Consider the following 25,639-nt stretch of genomic DNA (forward strand, 5'->3'; position numbering starts at 1 on the left):
TTATCTTTGTATATCTTATATATTTATTAAAAGTATATAAAAATCATATAGCAAAAACAATGAAGCGAACATAATATATAAGGAATTACCTACACCGCGTACCGCTGCAAGAAATATCACAAATGGCAATTAAACATGTTGTATATAATCAGCTGTTTATCTTACATAATAACCTTACCTATATACTGAACAATATATATGTATGTACTTATAATATAGAGAGAACTTGAAAGGGGAAGTACTGGCTTAGCCACTGTACTGGTAAGTAGCAGCAACCGGTTGTAGATGTCGCGGCGTATGGTTTAACCGTTGAATGTGACACGTGCGACAAAACAAACGACTGTCCAGCGGATAACAGCGTTTGTCCGGTTCGTCCGTTAATTGCATTCCGCATTCCTCGCATACGTAACAGTCCACGTGGAAATCTTTGTCCATGGACACCACCCGGACGGTTTCTTCGGTGCCTTCTACTGGGGTTATCCCTGGAATGATCAGAAAAGAACCGCTGAATATGAAAATATAATATCAGAAAGTATTGGTTTTATGAGTAGACCCAAGTATAGCTCTGACAATCATGTTTTTGACAGTGGACTCATTAAATCTGTCAATGTCACTGATAGGTGACTTTTATGATTGTTGTCTCGTATAATGATTAAAGAAAGTAGGTTTTCACTATAAAACAACTAAGCACAGTGCTGACATTTACCCAAGCAACACATCATATTATATTATTATCGTTAAATATATAATGATTTTTTAGTAAATTTTTGGTTTTGGTATACATATTTATCAACCGTATATGGTCAAGGTATATTCATTTAACTGTATATCATATACGATTCTAGGAAATTAAAAAAAATTACACGGGATTTATATATTTAGTTTTTAAACTCGATTACTACAACTCAAATATTTGATGAAACCCTTTTGAAAAATCACTGTTTTTCGTCTATATTATCCAATTAAATAACGCTGTTTTTATACTAAATTTTTATATATAAAATTATATCAAATTTAAATAAACAAACAGTGCTACTAGATTAGACATTAACGACGAAACCAACTGTTATTCATGCGTATTATTTTTATAAAGAATTTCTTATTATTGACCAATTGTTTTAATTCTGTAGTAAGTTTTAGTAAATCCAAATTTTGCCCCATTCACATGTATTTTAATATGCCATTTTAATTCATATTTAACCTTGTCTGAGGCACTAGAACTATAAAATGAATTTCCAGAACCCCTTAATTGTTATCTCTGATGATGGACATGTTATATGTCCGAAACATGTTGGATTAATGCTTTTAAATAAATTTAGTGGAGGATGACCGAAAAACTTTCAGTTACCCATGGTTTTATGAAATAATAATTGTATATTATTAACAAGTAATAAGCCTTCTTGTTAAACGAAAATAAAACATAAACACAATATTAAATTCGTAAACGTATATCACGCGGGCATTTTTATCCCATAAATGTACATCTGGTGTAAACCAAAAATTAACGTTTACTTCGTGTGTTGCTTGGGTATACATCCCTAGTCTTCACATTTTTGACAGCTGACATGTGATGCTTGCCCTATCTGCCAATGGCACCGATTGACTTCTGACAGTTGACATTGTATTAAGAAATTTTATTTCGTCCAGGCAGTTGTGCAACAAACGAATATTTTCGTTGGAAAAATCGCAACAATGTTTTTCATATACACAACAACTTTTGGCCTGTTTCCAGATAAATTACGTCATCTCTTTCTCCACTTTCAAGTAGAATAATTGCCTGGAAGAATAAAAAAATGTTTTTCCAGTTCACCGATCTGACAGTTGACATTGTAATATTATCAAGTGTGGTGCTACCTTTATGTAAACTATTTAGTATCAACAAATATAACCCAACGTCAAATCTAGGTCGCAACACTGATGTAGGTTAATAGATCAAGACCAATTAATATTATTGTTAACGTAATGTATATGTATTTTCTATCTGATCAATATAGTCGATTCTAAACCTGAGACGAGTCTACTTTCTTACATGGCGATCCTGCCAGTCCCGTAAAATGAAAAAATTTAATTTTTTTTCTTTACCTAAAAGTAACGCGCTATTTCGGTAGAAAAGTGAGAATCCCTATTTTTTAAACTTCGTAAATATGGGAAAATCCGTTTCGAAGGAAAGTGACGTTACAAGTACGGGAGTGGTTAACTCGAACTTTATCGTTGAGGAAGATAAAATGAGCGTCCCTAACGACATCCGCATCGTACTGTACATCATAGCCGTGTGCGTAATAATTTAATTACAACCCTGGCTTTCGCACTTTTGACAGCTGACGTTCGGTGCGTGCCGTATCTGTCAATATCACAGATTAATACTGACAGGTGACATTATAATTAGGACTGTACTAAGGAGAATTTTTAGCTATTCAAATTATCATTTTATTTCGTCCAGGCAGTTGAAATGTTTTTTTTTTTGAAAATCAAAACCAAGTAGCTGCCTACTAAAAGTTGCCTACTGACCAAAAATAAAGTTCCCTAAAAGATAAAAAAAAAAATAATGATAAAATATTTAGGCCGGGCCCCAGAGGGGGTAAATATTCAAAAAAAAATATTATTTTTATATGAGTAGACTCTAAATAATAATATACAACCCCACAAGTGTGTAAAAAAAAATGGTCAAAAAAAATTAAGGTTAAACCGGGCCCCGAACGCACATAAAGTTCTCGTAATACAATATATTCTTCTTTAATACACGCCGCTGCTAACACACTAATGCGCATAATGCTTGTTGCTTACTTCATGCAAACGAGTTGCCGTTAAGGCATTTATTACAAAAAAATGGACGGCCACACAAGGGGACCATATAATTATTCAGGACCTATTGGGAGCCTTCTAGACAACTGCGAAAAAACTCCTGTGGTGGAGTTTATTGTAGTTAATACTGACTTACCAGAAATTAATGCCAAAGAGCTCAGTACTGATCAGCAATATTTGTATTTAATGTGTCAAGCCATTAAAAATGGAAATTGCTCCAAACAATTATCTGAACGGAATCCTGGTAAGTTAGCCCATTCCAGATGGGTAACAACAGCAAACAGAATTCTTCGTTTATATGTTGGCACAAAGGATCCATCAGAGAACTTTAAAGTTATAGTAAACTTTATAATGAAACTTTACGCACCAATGTGGTTTAAAATAAAGACCAAACCGCTCTTACAAGATGGTGCTAGACACTTGTGGGAGATGATTAAAATATCTAGGTAGTTTCCAGAAGCTGTCAGAAATATTATCGATAAAGTGATAGAAGGGAATTCGTATTTTGCGCATCCTGTTTCAATGTTAACAGACCCTCGAGAGTATATAAGAAAACTAGCAGTTAGTCGAATAAGGAAAGCCAGAACACAAATAATAACGGAACCTAGAGTTATCAAAACTCCAAAACTAAATTTCGAGGCGGATGACTACATAGATATTATTGATTGGCAGAGCATACATTTAACCGAACCTCCAATTACCAAATTATTTTCAATTGAAGAATTAGCGGAGCAGATTAATCAACAGAAGATGAATGTTGGCGATTATCCTTGTCACACTCAGGCAGTCGAAAGGTGTGTTAAGCTTATAACAGAGGCGTCTTTAAAAGTATGCGGAAGTGTAGCAAGAGATGGATATATTCGCGCAAAAATTGATGCAAGGTTAGATTTATCTACTTTTGAAAACAAAGCTCAATACTTTGCTGCAGCAAAAGATTAATCTTTGTTCAGAATGGGGAGGGCGGGTGGTTGGAACTCGATGTGCAGCAACCTCCACGTGGCGAATTCTGGGCTGGTTTAGTGTTTATAATTAATTGTTGTTAATTTATATTGTAATACAAAAATCATACAACTAAATATTCGCTAATCGCCCACCCGACAGCATTTTCTACATAAACACCAAGTCAGGCGAAGAGCTGCACAAAACTTTTTAGTTTTATTAAAGCTTGGGGCCTGCTGGAAAATAAAATTATTGTCTTGATTTTTTATATACATCTTAATAATATTGTTTCTGAATATTTTTTCGCTACTTTTTTTTTTTTTTTGATGTTAAGGGCTTTTGGGGCCCGGTTAATTTTTTTTAAATCTGCCTCATCTTTTGTATAATCATTAATGTTCGCCTGTTAGACATTTTCCACATTACTCACTTGCGATATTAAAAAAAAAAAATTATCTATTTTTCGGCCCGCCCTATAATGTACAACCAATACAGGGTGTCCATCTATAACCTGACACATTTCAACTGCTTATAAGTCGAGAACGGAAAATGACAACAATGTGCGGTTTTCACAGAACTTCATCAATATTTTTAAAGTTTTTTTTGACAGTGTTGCCAAGTTTCGAAAGTTACCTGAAATAGGAGGAAAAAAATTGATGATTTTCAAAGGCCGATTTCTCAAAAATTTTAAATGTAACACCCTGTACTTTTTAATTTCACATCAAAGCCTGTTAAATCCCCTTTCCGAAAATGTATAAATTGTCTTAAATTCATAATTTTTTTTACAGAGCCAATTTTAGTAAATAATACCTTTTTGAAAATTTTCCTAGAATACATATTCGGTGATTGATGAACATTTTCTGGTAATTGCCTATGTATCGCTTTAGCATGATCATAATTAAATAATTTGCACTATTGCATAATTTGCGCTATTGCCATGTCTATAAAAAGTATTTATTCTATGTAATAAATTACAACTATTTACAACAATTTTAACAACAAACAATTGAAGAAATTAATTTTAATTTACAACTAATAAATTAGCTGCTGAATATGACTCCCATTTTGCTCGGAACACAAATGTAGACCGAGAAATAAGTTGCCGAAGGCGTTTTGTAGCATTCGCGGTGTAATTTGGTTGAAAACGTTTACTATGTTGTTGCGCAGTTCATCCAAATTTCTTGGGGTTGGATTGTAACAACGGTCTTTTACATATCCCCATATACAAAAATCTGGAATGGTTAGATCGGGAGAGTAAGGTGCCCACTCGATTGGACCTGCTCGCCCTATCCATCTGTTTCCAAAAGTAATATCTAAGGAATCCCTTGCGACTCTGGAGAAGTGTGGTGGTGCACCGTCTTGCTGGAAGTAGACCGTGTCTAAAATTCCATCCTTCTGAAGTTGAGGATAAAAAAATGTTTCCAACATATCGGTGTAATTGTTTCCATTCACTGTTGCTTCTTGAAAAACAAATGCCCATAAATTTTAGATTTCGATACTGCACACCAAACGTTCAGCTTGGGAAAATCTCTTTCGAATTCGTTATACACTCGAGGATTTTCATCTCCCCAAATTCGGCAGTTATGCTTATTTACTCGACCACTGATGTGAAATGTTGCCTCATCAGACATTATTAAATTGGTATCCGGCTTATTTCTAAAAAGATCTAGTAGTGTTTCGCACATTAAATATCTTTTTTTAAAGGCGCGATTTTCTATTTTTTGGAAACTTAATTTTGTAGGGTTTAAACTTAATTATTTTTAGAATTTTATGTACTTTACTTTTTGACATATTTGTTGTTTGAGCTATCTTCCTAATAGATATTTGGTTATTGTTTAAGGACAACACTTATTTTACCAGCAAAATATCATCCAACAAATTATCTTGTGCATTTAGGTTTGTTCTAACTTTTCTTTTAACTGTACCCTCCTGGGAAAATTGGCGTACCCAATGAAGTATAGAATTGCGTGATGGTAAAGCCCTTTCAAAATTCAGCCTAAATATTCTTCTCGTCTGCGTAACTGATTTGCATTCACTAAATAATAACACGCAACGTGCCCTTTCCCAGGTGGTAAACATATTTAAACCTTTCAAAATCTCTAAAAAATGCAAAAATACATATAGAAATCAAATTATTGGGACTGCCCAACGAATGACGTTAAAAAGATTTGACAGTAGTTAAAGCCCACAAAATAAATTGTGCAACTCACAGTCTTCTTGACAAGCTACAATTGTTATTGTTGTCACTTGATACCGAGAATGTTATTTAATAGGTATTTATTGTAGGAAAATTTTCAAAAAGGTGTCATTTACTAAAATTGGCTCTGTAAAAAAAAATAATGAATTTAAGACAATTTATACATTTTCGGAAAGGGAATTTAACAGGCTTTCACGTGAAATTAAAAAGTACAGGGTGTTACATTTAAAATTTTTAAGAAATCGGCCTTTGAAAATCATCAATTTTTTTCCTCCTATTTCAGGTAACTTTCGAAACTTGGCAACACTGTCAAAAAAAACTTTAAAAATATTGATGAAGTTCTGTGAAAACTGCACATTATTGTCATTTTCCGTTCTTGACTTATAAGCAGTTAAAATGTGTCAGGTTATAGATGGACACCCTGTATACTGAGGGTTGTGCCTATTCAAAAATTGGTATTTCTTACAAACTATGGGGCAAATGAATGAAGAAATCAGCGGTAAGGTATTAAGAAAACATTCCTGAATAAACTTTGTTACAGCTGAAAAATGATTGAGATGAAATTCTTAAAGGTCTGTATACCCGAACCGAACAAAATTCCACAAAACAAGAAACTTGAAAAAAACTGCTTGAGGTAGATGAATGAAACAAGCGGAAGAGCTTTGTGAAGGCTTTGCCCTACCCAAATTGCTAAGGGTTCAAAATAATTCATGGAACTTTTGAACATATCGAGATTTTATGACCGTTTGGTTCAAGGCCTGTTCATCCTCCCTATAAAAACTGGCATTTCTGGACAACCGTTAGGGGTATTTGAGTGACACAAACGGTAAAACATGCAGAAAACTTACGTCATTATTTAATCCAGGTTTCTTTAAAGTTATTTCCATTTTCAAGTAGAACAATTGCCTGGAAGGATAAAATAATTTTTTTCGAGACAAACGTATGTACATAATAAAATAAGTAAAGAAGATATGTACCAATTTTCAAAGCTCTATATTGTCTTTTCTTGAAGTTATGAATACATATTAGGAAAATTGCTCAAAATATCCTTAAAATATTTCGAAAAACGTTGAAATACGTCTCTAATTAAATAATCTGTAAAATATATGGAAATTTTTGGAAGGCTCTCTCTAAAGTACCTTAGGATAAGTTAGTATAATATAATTGAGCTTGGTGATAAATTAATGAAATTATTAAAGAGGATTCTTGGAGGCATTTAAGATTCTAAAAACCTTCTAAATCAAGAGTAATAATAAAATAAATAATTTCATGACGCACTTATTTCAGGATTTTTAAAAAACCTTTATGGGTTTTAATAAAAACAGTGAAAAATGAAGACCCAAAAGAAGAAAATATAAAAAGAACAAAAATTTAACCTTAAAAATCAAAAGAAAATTCAAAAATTATTAAAACCCTGAAATATGTGCTAATTACATAATTTGAAAAGTACATGGACAATTTTTATATTATAATTTCCTTTGAATTGCTGATGATTTTTTTGAGAAATTTTCAAATGACAAATTTTCAAAATTCTCCTTTTTCCTTTACTTTTTTAATTTTTAGGGGCAAAAAATCACCCTTTCAAAAGTTGTCATTTTCTATTCAAAAAAAAGTAAACAATTTCATTGTAATTTAAATAGATCCAGTCGGATTTCTTCCAGGCACTTTTCCCTAATTAAATCCGAATTAAAATAAGCATCTCTTCTCAGAAAATACATTAATCATGATGTCACTGAAATATTCCAAACATATTTGTTAAGGTGAACCTCCTAGGAACCCTAGAGAAACAACTGAATTTATATGTTATCAATGATATCCAAAAACGTGACCTACTAGAATTAATAATCCCCACTTTGCCACATTCAATATTTGAACGTTTCTAACAGTAACATGGCAGCTAATTAATAATATAATAAACTATTCAAAGTCTTATTAATAAAGCGTTTTTTTTTGCCAGAATAATTACATACATACCTTTACCGCATGCCGAGCATTTGGGAGCGAACATGCGATGATAATCGTTGACGCAATAAATCTTATTGTCAACGTCGACGGTGAACGGAACGCCGTCCAAACATTCGTTGCACACGCAACACCGGAAACATCCGGGGTGATACGATTTACCCATCGCCTGAAGAATCTAAACCATTAAAAAACGAATTAAAATTTAATATTATTAATAAAGAGTTTAAAGCACTAACCATTTCCATGATTAGATGTCCGCAAATGGCGCACTTCTCGGCCGTTTGTTGGAATCCCGAATACTGAAATATTTACAATCAAATAATTTATAGGTATAACATAATCGTCATCGGCAAATATCGCGTTAATTGTTTTCTAATACAACGTTTTTGTGGCTCATTAAGTCCAAAATAAATATTATAAAACTATAATTAAAAGCCAATTTTCTATTAAGTAAATAGCGAATGAAGTTATTATCCATACAGCTTGAAATGTCATTACAATAGGCGCCATGAAACTGTACATTTACCCCCTTGTCTGGTGTCTAATATTAAATGGAGTTTTTTCTTTATTACAACCAGTTACACATACAAATAATATAATAATAAATAACACTAAAAAGAAGGATAACTTGAAGCAAACGTCTTTTACTATTTGTTACTTCCCCGCTAGCCCATATACTAGTATTCCAAATGGTCTAGGTAAGCATACTTTTAGAATATTATAAATAGAGAATCTAGCAATAGAAATGCATGAAATAAGACGTTCTGATACTGGATAAGGCATTATAGTCCCCTGTTTCATTTGTCACCAACCTATAAATCAATTAGGTCATTCAAGGAATTATTCCAAGCATTTGACTGTTTTAAAGTTAGTCTCAAATGAATAAGAGTCTTATTCCAGGCATTTGAAAGCTCTTAAGTTGGTCAAATAAATTCAAGATGTCTACAAATAAATGAGCGTCATTCAAGGACTTATTCCAAACATTTGACTGTTTTAAAGTTGATCTCAAATGAATAAAAGTCTTATTCCAGGCATTTGAAAGCTTTTAAGTTGGTCAAATAAATTAAAGATGTCTACAAATAAATGAGCGTCATTCAAGGACTTATTCCAAACATTTGACTCTTTTAAAGTTGGTTTCAAATGAATAAGAGTCTTATTCCAGGCATTTGAATGCTCTTAAGTTGGTCAAATTAATTAAAGATGTCTACAAATAAATGAGCGTCATTCAAGGACTTATTCCAAGCATTTGCCTGTTTTAAACTTGGTTTCAAATGAATAAGAGTCTTATTCCAGGCATTTGAAAGCTCTTAAGTTGGTCAATTATATTAAAGATGTCCACAAATAAATGAGCGTCATTCAAGGACTTATTCCAAGCATTTGACTGTTTTAAAGTTGGTTTCAAATAAATAAGAGTCTTATTCCAGGCATTTGAAAGCTCTTAAGATGGTCAAATTAATTAAAGATGTCTACAAATAAATGAGCGCCATTGAAGGACTTATTCCAAGCATTTAAGTGCTCTAAAAATCTGCGGATTGTACTTTAAACTTGCTGAACTATAATTTGTTGTTCAAGTAGTGTCAGGTCTTATTCCAGGCAATTGGACTGACTCTGAACTGCTCTAAAAATAGATACAAATTACTTTAGAGCTTCCAAATGATTGGAATATCACTCTATAGTGCTCTAGTTCATCTGTAACCAACCTTAGAGCACTTCCAAATCATTCAAATGCCTAGAATAAGATTTTACGTTAGTGGAATAACAAAATTATATTCTCAGCAGGTTTGAGGTATATTTTAGACCACTCAAACGCCTGGAATAAGTCCTTGGATGACTTTCAGTCATTTATAACCAACCTTAGAGTAGTTCAGACTCAGTCAAATGCCTGGAACAAGACCGGACATTACTAGAATTACAATTTATAGTCCCAGAAGTTTTCAGGTATATTCTGAAGGTTTCTAGATCACTCAAATGCCTGGAATAAGTACTTGAATGACTCTCATGCATTTCGACTGATTTTAGAGCTTCTAAATGCTTGGCATAAAACTCTATAGTATACTCTCATGCATTCCTAAACAACCTTAAGGCAGTTCCAAGTAAGTCATATACTTGAAATAAGACTTTACGTTACTGGAATAAAAAATTATAGTTCCAGTAGGTTTGAGTTACACTCTGAAGGTTTTTAGACCACTAAAACCCCTGGAGTAAGCCCTTGAATGACTCTTATGGACGTGTGAATATCTTTAGCTTATTCGCCCAACTTAAGAGCATCCACATGCTTGGAATAAGACTCTATATAGTACTCTCGTTCATTTATAATCAATTTTAGAGCAATTCAGAGTCAGTTGAATGGCTGGAACAAGACTTGCCATTACTGGAATATCAAATTATAGTCCCAGCAGATTTGAGGTATATTCTAGTCAGTCGAATGCTTGTAATAAGACTTTACGTAACTGGAATAAGAAATTTTTAGTTCCAGTATGTTTGAGGTACATTCTGAAGGTTTCTAGACCACTCAAATACCTAGAATAAGTTTTTGAATGATTTTTATTTACTTGTAAACATCTTTAGGTTATTCGGGCATCTTAAGAGCTTCCCAATGCCTGGAACGAGACTCTATAGTAATCTCATTCATTTGTAGGCACTTTTAGAGTAGCTGAAAGTCAGTAAAAAGCCTGGAATAAGACCCTGAATTAATTTTTAATAATTTGACCCTTCCAAAGTACACTTTAGTGATAGTAGATATAGAAACTTGGAAAAGAAAATAGCTTGCATATTTAGCAAATACTTCAAGTACATACACTTTAATAAAAGCATACCTTAGCAGTTATAGTATGGTGTCCAAATGTAACTTTCCAAGATATTTGACAACACCTTTCTTCGGATTTCTAGTGGGTCATGGTAATTTTAATAAATATTTACATAAATTAGGACTAAATGACTCATACACAGGGTGTTTCACAACTTATCCGAAAAATTTTAACCACATATGCGCTGTTAAGAAACAAGTTGATTTCTCAAAAAAAAATTTAATAAAAGTCCTACAGAAATTAAGTGCGTTCATCGTCAAGATATTAGAATACGCATTAATAATTTATTGAAGCAAATGTTGTATCAAACGTTGTTGTGTTTTCATACTGATAAGAACGTGTAAATAAGGTTCAATCTCTATCGTGGTGATCTGAATGAAGTACGGTCGATTTTTGTGAATATATTTTGCGAGTGTAATTTTTAGTTATTTATTAATAAAAATGGCACATGTGTACACTAATGAGGAGCTAGTGGATATTGTTTTAGCGTATATACGGAGAAGCAAGACAAAATTCGCTAGCGGCGTCTCGTTTGTATGCACACCGATTTCCAAATAGGCACATGCCACATCACGAAACATTTAGTTTAATTGTTTGTTAAAGTGGAGATTTGCGCCCCAGACGTGAAGTAGATGGGGGTCGGGTTCGCCCACAACGCGTTTTAAATGCCGAAGGAGAAACTTTAGATATTGTGGAAGAAAATCCAGCAATAAGCACAAGGAGGTTAGCCCAACAGGTCCCAGAAGTGTCACATGCAACAGCGTGGCGCATATTACATGAGGCCCAACTGTACCCTTATCACGTCCAAGAGAGTCCAGGCGTTGCTACCTACAGACTATCCCCTAAGAGTAACATTTTGTGAGTGGTTTTTGCAAGAAAATGCTCGAAATGCGCGTTTTACAGCTGATATTTTGGCCACCGATGAAGCTATTTTTAGCAAGCAATCTTCATAATACACACGTTTGGTCCTTTGAAAATCCTCACGCAGCGGTCCAGACAAACTTCCAACATCGTTTTTCTTTAAATTTGTGGGCAGGTATTGTCGATGAACGTCTAATTGGACCGTTCATATTGCCAGATCGGATGGATGGTCACCAGTATTTGGAATTTCTTCGGAATGACTTGCCGTTCCTTCTTGAAAATAGGCCATTGGCGGTCCGAGCACGGATGTGGTTTATGCACGATGGGGCATTTTCGTTTAGAAGTTCGTGATTTTTTGAATCATGTACACCAGATACGATGGATCGGAAGAGGTGGACCAATTGCATGGCCTCCACGGTCTCCCGACCTAAATCCTCTGATCTTCTTTTTATAGGGACATAGTGATGTAACCAAAAAAAAACAGAACGGTTTTTTTTTAAAAAAACCGTTTTTTATTGTAAAAAAAACGAAGCCTTCGGTTTTTTTTGTTTTAATTGTTTTTTTTTTAAATCTGGGTTTTTATGTCGGAACTGTTTACTTATTGCCAAAAATATTATAAAAGGTAGGTATAATATCAAATATTTATATATCAAAGTTAGTCTTATTTAGTTTCTTTGTTTCTTAAATAATTTATTTAAACAAACAACCTATTATTAATTAAAAACATTTATTTTTATTCAAAGCCTTTAAATGAATCATCACTGGATTCGCTATCCATATCTTCAAGCTCTGAAGGTTCACCCTCTTCATTATTTATTTCTGAATCCGACTCTGCCTCAGAACTGGATATGATCATTGCTTCCGGTTCAGAAACCACTGCAGGATTGATTGTTAAGCTAGAGCCAGCAGTAGGCTCTGAACTGGATGATTCCTCAAGTTGACTCATTAATTTTAGGTTATGCGCTACATATACGATTTTTGAGGCTCTGTTGTTGGTGAGCCTATTTCAATGCAATTCGGGACACCCTGTATATTTTCTTTATTATAATTTATATTCTTTCTTGAGTTTTCAGAGTTTTAATACTAACTAAGTAACTAATACATACCTTTTGCCTCGATTTTTTCTTGTATTGTTTGTAATGGTCCAATTTTTTGCTGCTTTCCGTCAGTCAGCCCATATTTTAATTTAATTTCTTCTGGGCATTTTTGGCACTTTTTAATGTGCCCTACCATACGTGTCCCATTTTTAGACAATTGAAGAGCACAAAACATGCACTCTACTTGAGGAGTTTTACTCTGAGTTTTTATTATTTTAAAGAGGGAATACACTTTACAATTTTTCCTTCCCCGGGAATCACACGAACTCGAAGACATTGTAAATATTTAATGTTTGTCAATATACAGGTATCAAATAATTAAATAACATAAGACGCAGGAAAAATGCTTTTGATTGTAAACCTATTTACTAAATCAGACTTGCTTAAATAAGCACGAAACGCAAACAATTTTGCAGTTGGACTGGTAAATCACAAAATAAAACCAGAACACCTGTTTTGCAGGTGTAGATCGGTAATTCCCCCGGTTTTTAATTTTCAACGAAGACGAACGACGAATGACGAGCGAAATTTCGGTGATTTCCCGAAGGCAAGGCAATGATGCTAACGTTAAAGAAATAATTGGTAAGTAGGGATGTCATTTTTTGGTGAAACACCGGTTTTTTAGTAACCGGTTATTTTATTATGAAATAAAACTATCCGGTTATAACTGACATAAAACACCGGTTATTGCAAATATCCGGTTCTTAAAAAAAATATTATTTTCTCTTAGGTTTACTTGGTAATATATATGGTGATTTTTCTTTTTTTTCTCTTCTGCTCTTTTTTGTTGTGGATTAATGGCCATTTCCATCAGGCACATTGTATACTTAAGTTAAGTGTGACTTAAGCTAAGCCGAGCTTAAAGATAGAAAATTTACATTGCATTCGATACTTAACTTTTAAGTAAACTTCAAATCTGTTTGGTGAAAATGGCCAAAGGTTACGTTCAGACAGAGGCGAATGCGATTTTTTTTAGCAATTTTTTTTTAATTGGTCGGATTTGAATGGATTATAATGGAAATAGTGATATCTCGGGTCTATAACCGTATACCCGGTTATAAACAAAGTGAAAAAATAACCGGTTATAATCGGAGTTAAAAAATAATCGGTTTTAACCTTTATTATTTATTTTATTGACATCCCTTTTGGTAAGGCAGTAAAAGTTTTATTTTTAAATTTTTGCTAAAAACTACGTAAAACTGCTAGTTTTTTAATATTTTGTCAAAATAATAATGGAATGGGCGTTTTTAACCATAAACAATTTCAAAATATTAATCCTCTGCATATTACTAACGGAAGCTAATAAAAAACAATAAAAAACAAAAAAAACGCGTTTTTAATTGGTTTTTTTTAACGTTTTTTTTTATTTAAAAAAAACGTGTTTTTTTACATCACTATAGGGACACTTGAAAAACGAGGTATACCGTACTCCAGTTCAGAATATTGAAGAATTGCGTGACCGAATCACAGCGGTTGCCGATAATTTAAGACTTCAGGAACAGCAGGACGGAGGTGTATTTGAATTAGTGCGCCACAATTGCATTAGAGTCAATGGAAACAATTTTGAACAGCTTTTATAAGTATGTGAACTGTTAAATTGTATTATTTTATTGTCTCGATATCTGTAGGACTTTTATTAATTTTTTTTTGAGAAATCAACTTGTTTCGTAACAGCGCATATGTGGTTAAAATTTTTCGGATAAGTTGTGAAACATCCTGTATATGTAATTGTGACAACCAGTCAATTGATGGTTTGAACCATATTTTATTTGAATGTAAAAATAATTTTGACGCAGTAATGTTTCTGCATGATAAATTCAGAGAGCTTGGCTTGTTTCCTATGTGTCATATTTCACTTATAGCAAACGTAATTGCGGACGATAGAATGGAGCCTATTTTCCTAAAATTGTCCAAAAGGAAAATATAACTTGAACGTATATGCACTAGTTAATAATTTTAGTTACTTGGAGATCACTTTGTTTTTTCCGTATTTTTTACCTACTTTACGAGCAAAAGTCCTGCATTGGCTCCAGGACAAAAAGCGTGTGACCCTGCCTAGTATTAATCTTTCTTGCACTATTCCTTTTTTTTATACTCTTTTTATTAGATACAATGTCATACTACCCAATAGTAAAATTTTTTAAATACTATATTAGCAACCTGCTCTATTATGAATGAGTTCCTACACTACCGGACAAAAGTGGAGAAACAAAGTGTCTTTTGTATTTATTTTTATATTAGTGTATTTGATCATTAATTTTTTATTTTTTTTTAAATATAATTTTGCTTCTAGTCTTCAGTACCTCAATAAAAAATTTAAAAAAAACATGTGACAACTAATATATTTTATTCTTGTTTTTACAGGGGACAAAAATGGAGAAACACTATTTTTATTTATTTTTTACACACAATGTATTAATTAGTTGTACATACAAAGACTAATAATGTGTAGCAAAACCCTTATTTTTTATAACTTCAGCACACAGACTTCGCCTAGAGTTCATTAGGCTGTCAATATAATCTGCTGAAATGGAATTCCACTCCTCTTGAAGAGCTGTGAACAAATCATCCTGGTTTCTAAATTCATCTTTATTTTTTTGTCTGATTTTCCAATCTAAATGGTCCCATAGGTTTTCTATCGGGTTTAGATCCAGACTTTGCGCGGGCCATTTCATAAGAGGCACATTGTTGTCTTCAAACCATTTCTTTACGACTTTTGCGGTATGCTTCGGATCGTTATCCTGCTGAAACGACCATCGAAGCTGCATATTTTCTTCTGCGTATGGAAGCATATGATCCTGAAGAATTCTTAAAAATTGAAATCTGAACAATTTTTCCTTCAACTTTTCTTAATGGTCCCACTCCTGATCCGGAAAAGCAACCCCAAACCATGATATTGCCTCCTCCATGTTTCACAGTTGCCCTGGTGTACTTTGAATTAAGTCTAGTATTGGCAGGACGACGAACCCATTTCATTCCATCAGATCTGAATAGGCAGAACTTACTTTCATCAGAAAATAAAACCGTTTTCCGCTTTTGGGTTGTCCAATCAAGATATTCCTGTGCAAATTGGAGTCTAGACAATATATTCTTTTTAGAAATGAATGGTTTTTTGGCTATAAAGTCCAAATTCAGTCAAACGACGACGACGAATAGTACGCACAGATACCGAAACCCCAGGTATTTCATTATACATTTCTGTGGCGGGCATAAAGGGATGTTCTGTTGCCAACATTTTTATTTTTCTCTCAATAACTTTATTCATTTTCCTTGGCCGTCACAGTCACAGTCACACTATTATATTTTTTAAAAGCAGCAATTGTTTTTGAAACTACAGATCTATTACGATTATTTTGCCTAGCAATTTCACCACAGAATAAACGATCTCACAGAAGCGAAGGCTAGCCCTTTTTACCGAACCGATTTTTCGTTCAGGCTCCTCCCATTTACCCCCATTCTAACAAGTACAACTGTCGTCGCCCACGTGGGGTATCGGGTCATAATTAGTGTATTAGTACGAGCGTTAGTGTGTATATTTGCGATATTTTGTAATTTGCCTTTTTTTATTTTTATTAAAGTAGGTATAAAAAAGTTACATTATTATGTATTATTCATTATTATTATGGTTGTTTAAAAGCTTTGAAAAGTTCAGAATATTCCCTAACTAATTTGTCGTGTCATGCAAATAAATACAGAATAAACATTATTTAATTTAATAAACATATGTATATACCTAAACCATATTCGCACATGTAATCCAAAAGTGTCACTATACAAAATATTTGCAAAATGTACTTTTTATAATAAAACTCTTCCGAACCACACCGGCAACAATGTCACTATACAAAATATCTTGAATAATTACATTAGAGACCTCTAGATGGCGCAAGTGTCATTATGGCTTACGCAATATTAATACACTCGTGGCGGGCAATAGTGACATTTTTTGTTTAGTGACGGTTTAGCCAAACCCAAATTGAAATATATTACAAAACTTCATACAGTGACCAAACTTTTAAGCAAATTAGTTGTTCGGCGCGTTGTTCAACACGTCAAAATCGCAAAAGTTTTCAATTAAATAAACTTTACACAGAAAGATTAAAAATTGTTCGATCGAAAAAAACAAGACATCAAAAGTCTTATTGAAAATTCCTTAATGCCTCAATGCTATGTACACTCCTTTTATTAAAATATTTTGTAATGATAATTACCCACTATATTTAATTTACCAAACGAAAATATTTTGTTTTTTCATAATGGAAGCTGTCCATATTTAAAGTTGTGTTTATGTTGTATTTACCAGGTTTTTGAATATTTTGTTTTAAGAATTAATTTTTTGTTTTTGCAGTTATTTTTATAGCCATTAATTTGGCTTTAGTGCCATTTCTGTATCAGTGATGTAAACTTTTATTGGCACAGTGTAAATTTAACCGTAGCTTAAAATTTAAACGTAAACGACAGCTATTTTGTATGAATTTGAATAGAAAATAACAGTGATGGTTTAAATTTTAAGCTATGGTTAAGTTCGCGGTGCATAAGTGGTCATTTAGATGGTCGGTTTAAGTTAAGTTAGTACTTAAGATAAAAAAATTTTTTTAGAAGTACCTACCTACATCATTTTTTGTTCAAGCAGTTGTGTGTAAAAATAAATGTTTCATGTTTCATTTAATATAATAATATTATGCTTTTCTACATATTTCTATATTTTTTAAAAATTTTATGGTTTGAAAAATTTTGACAAATTCTAAAAATATTGCATATAATAAATGGTAAAGTGACACTATAAATCAAAAAACTAAAAAATAAACAAATAAAAGAATTTATTTTCCATTTCTGTTTAGTAAAATGGTTAAAGCCAAAACATCGTTCACTGTGGTAAAAAAATCGTTCATTTATTATCAATATAATCACCGTTATTTGTCTTTCCATTTTGCCGAAAGCTTTAAATTGCTCTCCTGAAAAATTTACATTTTTCGTATAGTGACACTTTTGGATTACATGTGCGAATTATGTATCTATGTATGTGTACATACGTGCAGATACATAACATTGTACATAGATAAAAATATTAAGGTTGATTTAGGTATACAGTATTTTTATGTGATAAAGAATAATGACTTTAATTTTCAATTATCTGTCTTTTTATGGACTGGTTTACCCATGCAAGTGCATAATATAGTAGTAGTAAAACCCTTAAAAATCTTATATTTTGTTCCAGACTATCATAATGGACGGCGACTATACAACGTATAATACCTTTATAAAATATGGACGTATGTGTGGTACCTACATATGTATATAACAATACATACATATCTTTTTATATATAAATATATAAAAGCCGATGATACCTACTCTTAAATGTGTTGTGTTTAAAACATACGAGAAAACATACCTGCGCATAAACCTTCCAGCTAAAATTTAATTTAAAAATACCTACCTATGTACATATGTATATGTATATTGTTAACATATTAACGTCATACAAATAGCAGACTTTTTCTCAGCTAGTGCCTTACTAAAGGCAAATATTATTTACCATTATCATAAAACAACTAACACAAAAATTCCATTCCAAAACAAATTAAAAGTATACTAACCTACACCTCTATCGTGTATCAAAACTGTCAAATAACAATTTTTATAAAAATAATAATTATTATAATTATTCTAAAAAGCAAGGACCCATATAAGCCTTAACAAAAAAAAATCCTATTTGAAATATAACTAAATTTTGTAGTTTGCTCCCGTATTATATGAATATAACCATTTTGATTTTAAAAATAAAAGCACTTCGTTCGGTGTAGGCGTTTACTACAACTTTACGAGATATCTCAGTGTAGTTGCGCCGGGTGCATCTGTCAGTTGGGCTTATAAAAAACTGGTTCACGGATATCAAAGGAGCCGACGCAAGCCTTCGCTTCTGTGAGATCGTTTATTCTGTGATTTCACTTTGTTTTACACCAGCTTGAAATTTTGAAACAATTAATTTTCGGAGATCAATACTCAGATCTATTCCTAAGGCAATTTGCACAAATCGTATATAACAGTTTAACACTCAACGTTAAGATCAAACTAATGATAAATAATCACTTTAAATACCAAATAAGATTTGTTTGGAATGTTTATTTACTTTGGTCCGCATAAAATAGCATAAATAATTTTTTGACCAACTGATAAGGTAAATAGAAACAAGAAGGATGTGTTTTTATGCTGCAATAATAGACCTAAATATTTTCTACTAAAAATGTAAAATAATATCTTGTATGTTAAGATAGGGGCTATTGTTAAATTTGTAAATGTTTCTTCATTTTTGGCCGGTAGTGTATATTGGAACACGTGGCAAAAAACGAAATAAAAATTTAACCCACTAACCGCATATAATTTTTTTAGGTATAGAACAACAAATAATGAACCTGGTATTCGGCCATCTAAAAATAAAAATAAACTACCGCAAGTTAAGCTCGAATGCGGAAGATTGCCATTCGATACAGACCCCTAGCGCCCCGGGGATTTTCGAGTATTTAACGAATCACAGTTGCGATTCTGTGATCGGGAGGTCTCCATGTCACAGGCATATTCCGCTGGTGGACATAACCCATACCTACGTGGAGGACGGTGGGGTGCTGGTGGTCCCGAACACCGACTGTCCCAGACAAGTCGGACTGGTGATGATTAGCCCGAAAATGTTGCTGATTATCTTAGGGAATTTTATCAGCGTGTTCATCTCCGTCCTGATCCTTTGCCTGGTTGAAAACAACAATAAGGGCTTCGCGAAGACGTTTTTCACGTTACACCGCACCGAAAAGTATCAGGTTAAAATATTCGTAATATCGCTCTTACTGTTGTCGAAGATCGTTATAAGCAGCGTGCTCCAGGGGGAGATTTTTAACAATTTAGTCAGAAAAGACTTATCGTGCCAACTTAAGGATGTAGACGACGTTATAGACCGTAACGTGTCAGTTGGGGTGGAACCTTTTATATTTGACAACGTCGTGGAGACGTCCGTTATAAATCGACCAATAAATAAGACTTGGCTGCTAAGTTTTTGGACCGTTGACAAGAAAATAACCAAATTGGACCCCTTGAGACCGCACATTTTACGGGAAGTACGTTTCAATTACTACTCGGCCACTTATATGCTAACGCGTAAATTTTTGGAGGAAAATGACAATATGATACTGAAACCCGCTGAAGTACTCAAGAGGGTCCACAACAGTATGTTCCTATATAAAAATCATCCGTTACACCGCGATATCAATAGGAGCATCTTACTGGTTACCCAGAGCGGTTTGGACATAATTATCTTAAAAAAAGCCCTTGGGTTCGATAAAATTAAGCGGTTTATGGAGAATTCGCAATTGTTAAATCATTATACTCCCATTAAGTTAAAGGAGATTAAATGGCTTTTGAGGTGTTGGGATATCGCCGTACTGGTGTGTATTGGCGTTCTGTTAATGGAAATCGTTTGGAGTAAGATTTTATTGAGGTTCAGTCATAGAAAAAGATCAGTATAATAAAAAAAAGGTACTAGAGATGTAACTCTTAGAATGTTGAATTCCTAGAATAAGCTTAGCTGCAAACCATAGGCGAGGTTGTTTGAGTTCACCATCTCTCAGACCATTGTCGGTCAAATCGACTCTCCAATTTTTCATTTAATACATAATTTTCTTAAACCACTGCACATTTTTTAATGTGTTCTAGTGTGTAACAGGTAAAAAATTTACTCTTTAAAAGTTTCGTTCATTTGCTGAAGTTTTTCAGAACAAAAAAAAGATTCCTAACAAAAAAGTCGATGGAAAAAAAAGCAACGGTAAATTGGCAACGTAGAATACCTCTATGCCTACAATGCTAGTATCCGATGTTACCACTTTGTGTTTTTTGTTCAGATTGTAGAACGCAGCATATGTCGTTTGCCAGGAACCTAATTATTAAAACTCCTTTGGAATTCCAGGGCTGGGATTCTAAAATCACGACTCGATCTCGACACGATCACGACTTCGAATTCGATCGCGACTCAGTCGTGACGACAAGAGTGATTCTAAATTTCAATCGTCGGCTAAACTCGTTTTATTCGATTTGATTTAGGTTTCTTGGTACATATTTGTTATTTTCCCTAATATTTGAGAGATGGAAACGTCAATTAACACTACTACATCAATTAATACAACAGTAAACACTAAGAATTTTCATTAATTTTGTTAATTTTTTTCGCCTTCGTGTTTTTTTATTTAAATATAGGTAAGCCTATAGTATTTCTATAAAATAAAAAAAAATCGTTTAAAACCACCACTATCCATTGGAAAATAATAATTCAATTCATGAAAAATCACAAAAACTTGTTGTGTTCATCCACTTTTAGTTTTAATATGGCAACATGGGTGAAATCAATAGGACCTATAACACCAGGGAAATTGGATCTCTCTATAAATGTTAATTTATTAATTTTTCTCTCATTTCTTATATTTGAAAAATTAATGAATTGGTCAGCAAGGTGATTGTCAATAATTTCAGTAATTTTATGGATCGAACGACTTGTAGTAGTTTCGCTAATTCCAAATTTAAAATTTTGTCGAATGCTTCTTTGGTAACAATCTGTGGCATAAAATCTTAACATAGTAAAACTGCCCATTCAATGGTAACTCTACTTCCTCTGCCTCTATTATTAACAGAAGGTTGTGAAAAATAGGGTCGAATTAAATCTATTAGTTGTTGTGTTTAAGAAAGCTTCTTGATATACTAATGAAAACCTGGTAGACTATTGGTAAACAATAAATGAAACAAATACGTTTAAAAAAGGATGCTGTCACATTATGCACGTATTAAAAAAGGAAGAAGCTATATCGTCTGGTGTATACGATATACCCAAGCGTGTCGTCGACAAATCGTAAAAAACTAGGCAATCCACAAGACACTCACGACTGAACATTTTATTTAGAATCAGTCATATCGAGTAATCGTGTCGAGTCGTGATTTTAGAATCCCAGCCCAGGATATACGGGCATATAGTCCGCGCCCGCTGTTATTATAATCGATATAATGCCCGTATATCATGGAATTCCAAAGGAATTTAAATAATTTTTTGTCCAAATATTAACAATCAATAACTAAATCGATTTATAGTAGTTATAATTACTTAAAAAGTCGAATGTCAAGGAAATGAATTGTTAGATGTTAAAAAATATAAAAGGCTATAACTCCTAAGGGCTATAAGGAAAAGTTTTATCCAGGATGTTGGCAATTATAGTCGTTTATAACATCTGACACAATAAGATTTAATCAAAAAACTTTCGTTTGTAGAGGTTTGCAACAATTTCAAATCCGTTCAGATATTTATTATTACAGAAGAAAGTTGAATTTTCACAAAAAAACCTTAGTTTGTCGAGGTTTATACCCACTATAAACCGTTTAGTTATCCATTATTAATATCTAAACAAAAAATTATTAAAACTCCTTTGGAATTCCAGGATATACGCGCATTATATCGATTATAATAACAGCGGGCGCGGACTATAAATAGGTTGCTGCGTTCTAGATTTTGGTTGCTGTATATTGATCCGGCGCTAGCTTTACGGATATGAAAATATCTAGAAAAACAACACAAAGTGGCAACATCGGATACGTGCATCGTAAACATAGAGGTATTCTACATTGCCAAGTTGCATTTTTTTGTCAGAAATCTTTTTTTATTCTGAAAAAATGATGGTCGCATCTTTTCAAGATATAAGCGATTGAACAGCAGCCTCTTAATAATAAGAATAATTATGGTGATAATAATTTTTTTTTAATGCAAAAATAAAATTTTCAGACAGGGGTAAAGAAACAAAAATGTTGTTCCTGTATAAAAATCTGGACCACGATTTCAAATAACCAAAAAGAGGACTTTGGATATTATCACATTTTGGGATTCTATGTGACATGTTTCATGACAACAAACTGGTCAATGACTTTAGGCCATAAAGCTTTTTAATTAACCTTACAAACAACAATGTCGTGTTTTATATCTGTATGGCTTCGACAAATTTATGCTTTAATTTTTAGTGTGTCCTTATCTTTTATTTTATTTTAGAATTAAGCTCTTAATTTATCGTATTTCTAAATGTTGTAACGTCTGTAATGCATTAAATATGTAAGCAACATAAATAAAAAGTATTGAGTAATATGATCAATAAAAAAAACAACCAAACCAAAACAACCCAACGAAAACCATTAAATAAACTGAAATAAACTAAATTAAATTAAATTAAAGAAAAAAAAAAAGGTGTATATACTTGAGGCTGATTGTCGCTTACAAGGTAATCTTCTTCACAGTAAACCCTGCCGTGGACATTATAGAAAGCTTTCCCGCGTAGAGCCCGTCCGCAGGAGCAGCAAATAAAACAATTCGTGTGATACAGGTTTCCCATCGCCTGACACGCTTGGCCCGCTCCCGTGACCTTTTCCTTGCAGGTATGACAGATTCCTGCAAAAACACTGTTTATAAACACTCCTCTTGGACCATAACACTCAATCTCAAGCCTACCAAAATACTCTCCCTCATCCTCGTGCCTCTCCATTTCCTCCTCAATTTGTCTGGTCATTTCCTCGATTTTTTTTTGGGCCTCTGTAGGCCCGCGGGGCTTCGGAGGCGTAACGCTGTAGGGCAACAGATTTTTCCCGCTGAACTTTAGTTTGCCAGAGTTACCGACGCTGCTTGCTATACTGGGAGTGGGACTAGGGGCAGGAGAAGGACGTTTGTCTTTTTCGATTATCGGCCTTTTTGCCTCTTTTACTGGGGAGAGTTTTTTTGTCGGGCTCAGGGCTATACCGGTGGCTGGAGACCTAAGAAAAAAATTGTAAAACATTCACCGGATACCTAATAAAAACCATTGTGATCCAAGTGATTGATATCAAATCAAACTCAAGCTGTTAAGTCACTGTAGAACTGTTTTGACAGAAGGGTTTTAGAGTTATGTACATTTCAGTTGATATAAATTATTATAATGTATAATGAGAATGATTGTATATGGTCTAAAAACATAAGAGAAAATGTGTTAGTAATGTTTAAATTCTATAGAAATCTTGAAAATTTACACTACAAGAAAGAAACATGTCTAGAAACCCTAATGTTTTGAACTACAATAATAATTGTTTGTGCGAACTGTAAATGCATGAAACTGGACTGGAATACAATATTATGGTATGGTCTCCTCAATATGAGGTAGGGATTAAAATAGTATACATGCTATATTATGATTTAGAGCAGGTTCAAAATAAGTTCTCAGAGTTCTTACTGTATAAACTAAAATTTCTGTAGTAGAGTAAATTTCAATTGGCTGAACTGGAAAGTCACGAGGTCTGAACTGAAGAACCTCTTGTTATTTTTCTTGACAAACCATTATAATTTGACCAAATTGCATGCACTATATATACAACCATATTTTTACAACAACTAATTTAAACTCTTATAATAAATAAATTCCATATTCAATGACTGACTTCTCTTACCTATCATAACTTTTGGCAGAACTAGTTTGAAACTGCATATTAGTGGTGCTTAAAGTTTGGGATACATTCCCGCCAGTCATGCAAACATAATCACTTCCGTTAATCTCATCGATCATTTGGGCGGTAAGTTTGTTTATGGCCCCATAAGTGGGAGATTTGATGGGGCTGCCTTTTAAAACAGATGCATTTTGAGCCTTGGGCGGATGCATAACTGAGTAAACCCCATGTTGAGGCTCTGGCATCGAGTGGTATTGATGGGAAGGTGGAACTTGGGGACCAGGTTGGGCCCTTGTAGATTTATTAAAGTATCCTGGTAATAATTATATTAGAAGATTGAGATCAGACAAAATGACATAGGGTAAAAAATTAGTGGGATGCACACTTGAAATGAAACTAAACAAATAAAAAAACAAGCTAAATTTAAAAGGCTTTGTAATAAATACTTTCATTCTAATTGAAAGTCTATTATAATAACAGAATATTGAGTTAATATGCAACTATTTATATTTTTAATTCATGTTCATTTAATATTAGATTCATTTGGTACTCTATATTTGTTACTAAAGCTCCGTACCTTGTACATTTTCATACAATACTGGTCCATCACCACTATAGCCTTTATTTGAAGGAACTTGAGGCTGTGCCTTTTTATTGTGCCCACCAATGTAATAACCAATATTCTCATATACTGGTCCACAATTACCTTCTCCCATGCTATTCTGATCGCCACAATTTATATCTTGGGCTACTTGGGGCTTGGCCACTTGGACATACACATTATTTTCTTCTTCCGACTTCATTTTATGATCCAGTAGAGTTTGTAAATGTTTAGGGGCGGCATATTTCGAACTCATTATCACATTTTGTCTTTCATAAAGTGAGTAATTGGAATCTGAGGAGTCAGTTTGTTGATAAGGTACCGCCGGTTCCGCTTTAGATGGAACGTGAGAGACTTTTTCTTGTTTTGCTGATTTTAACGAGAGATTTTCCATTTTATTATGGAGGAAACTGGCTTGGGGAGAAGGTTCCATTATGACTGTGAAATGGGCGGATTACTAACTGAAAGCACTTGAAATAATAACGTTAGCGCACTTAGCATTTATTTTAATGACATTTTGATTTTGTGTGAGCTATTATTCATCAGGTTTAATTGCCTAAGTGTCTCAGAGATAAAAGGGAGGCCTGTGACCTCAATTAAAACAAAATAGAGACAAACTCTGACAAACCAGTTGGGAAACCAAAACAATTTACAAAAGTTCTGTTGACATTGACGTTGACATTGACAGATGTCAACTTGTGCAACACTGTATCGTTTTTTCTCCATCCAGTATGTTTGTTTCACGAACTTAATAAATATAACAAATAAATATAATAAATAAATATACCATTCACGAATTTATTAATATATTATTAAGTTCGTAGTTTGTTTGTATTAAGGGTGGGTAGATTTAGTGAAAACTTAGTAAGAGTGGCAATGTCGCAAATAT

General features: G+C 33.2%; 2 protein-coding genes across 3 annotated transcripts; one reads left to right on the plus strand and one right to left on the minus strand.

Moving 5' to 3' along the window:
• LOC126742155 (LIM domain-containing protein jub) lies at window positions 1-25,409 on the minus strand. 2 transcript variants are annotated; one of them, XM_050448730.1, is made up of 7 exons: window positions 24,727-25,409; window positions 24,153-24,462; window positions 23,188-23,486; window positions 22,958-23,127; window positions 8,137-8,199; window positions 7,910-8,075; window positions 1-482 (listed from the first exon to the last, which is right to left on the minus strand). In XM_050448730.1, the coding sequence occupies exons 1-7, from the start codon at window positions 25,181-25,183 to the stop codon at window positions 247-249; spliced, it is 1,701 nt and encodes a 566-aa protein (XP_050304687.1). In that variant the 5' UTR covers window positions 25,184-25,409; the 3' UTR covers window positions 1-246. The 2 variants fall into 2 exon arrangements, with proteins under 2 accessions (XP_050304687.1, XP_050304685.1); XM_050448728.1 differs by having other exon boundaries at window positions 22,937-23,127.
• Window positions 8,412-20,345, plus strand: LOC126742156 (uncharacterized). The gene is made up of 2 exons (XM_050448731.1): window positions 8,412-8,598; window positions 19,059-20,345. Exon 2 carries the CDS (start codon window positions 19,076-19,078, stop codon window positions 20,180-20,182), a length of 1,107 nt encoding a protein of 368 aa, XP_050304688.1. The 5' UTR covers window positions 8,412-8,598; window positions 19,059-19,075; the 3' UTR covers window positions 20,183-20,345.
• Window positions 25,410-25,639: the final 230 nt, after the last annotated feature.

This window comes from Anthonomus grandis, chromosome 11 (genome assembly GCF_022605725.1).
Source record: "Anthonomus grandis grandis chromosome 11, icAntGran1.3, whole genome shotgun sequence".
In the NCBI taxonomy this organism is placed as follows: Eukaryota; Metazoa; Arthropoda; class Insecta; order Coleoptera; family Curculionidae; genus Anthonomus; species Anthonomus grandis.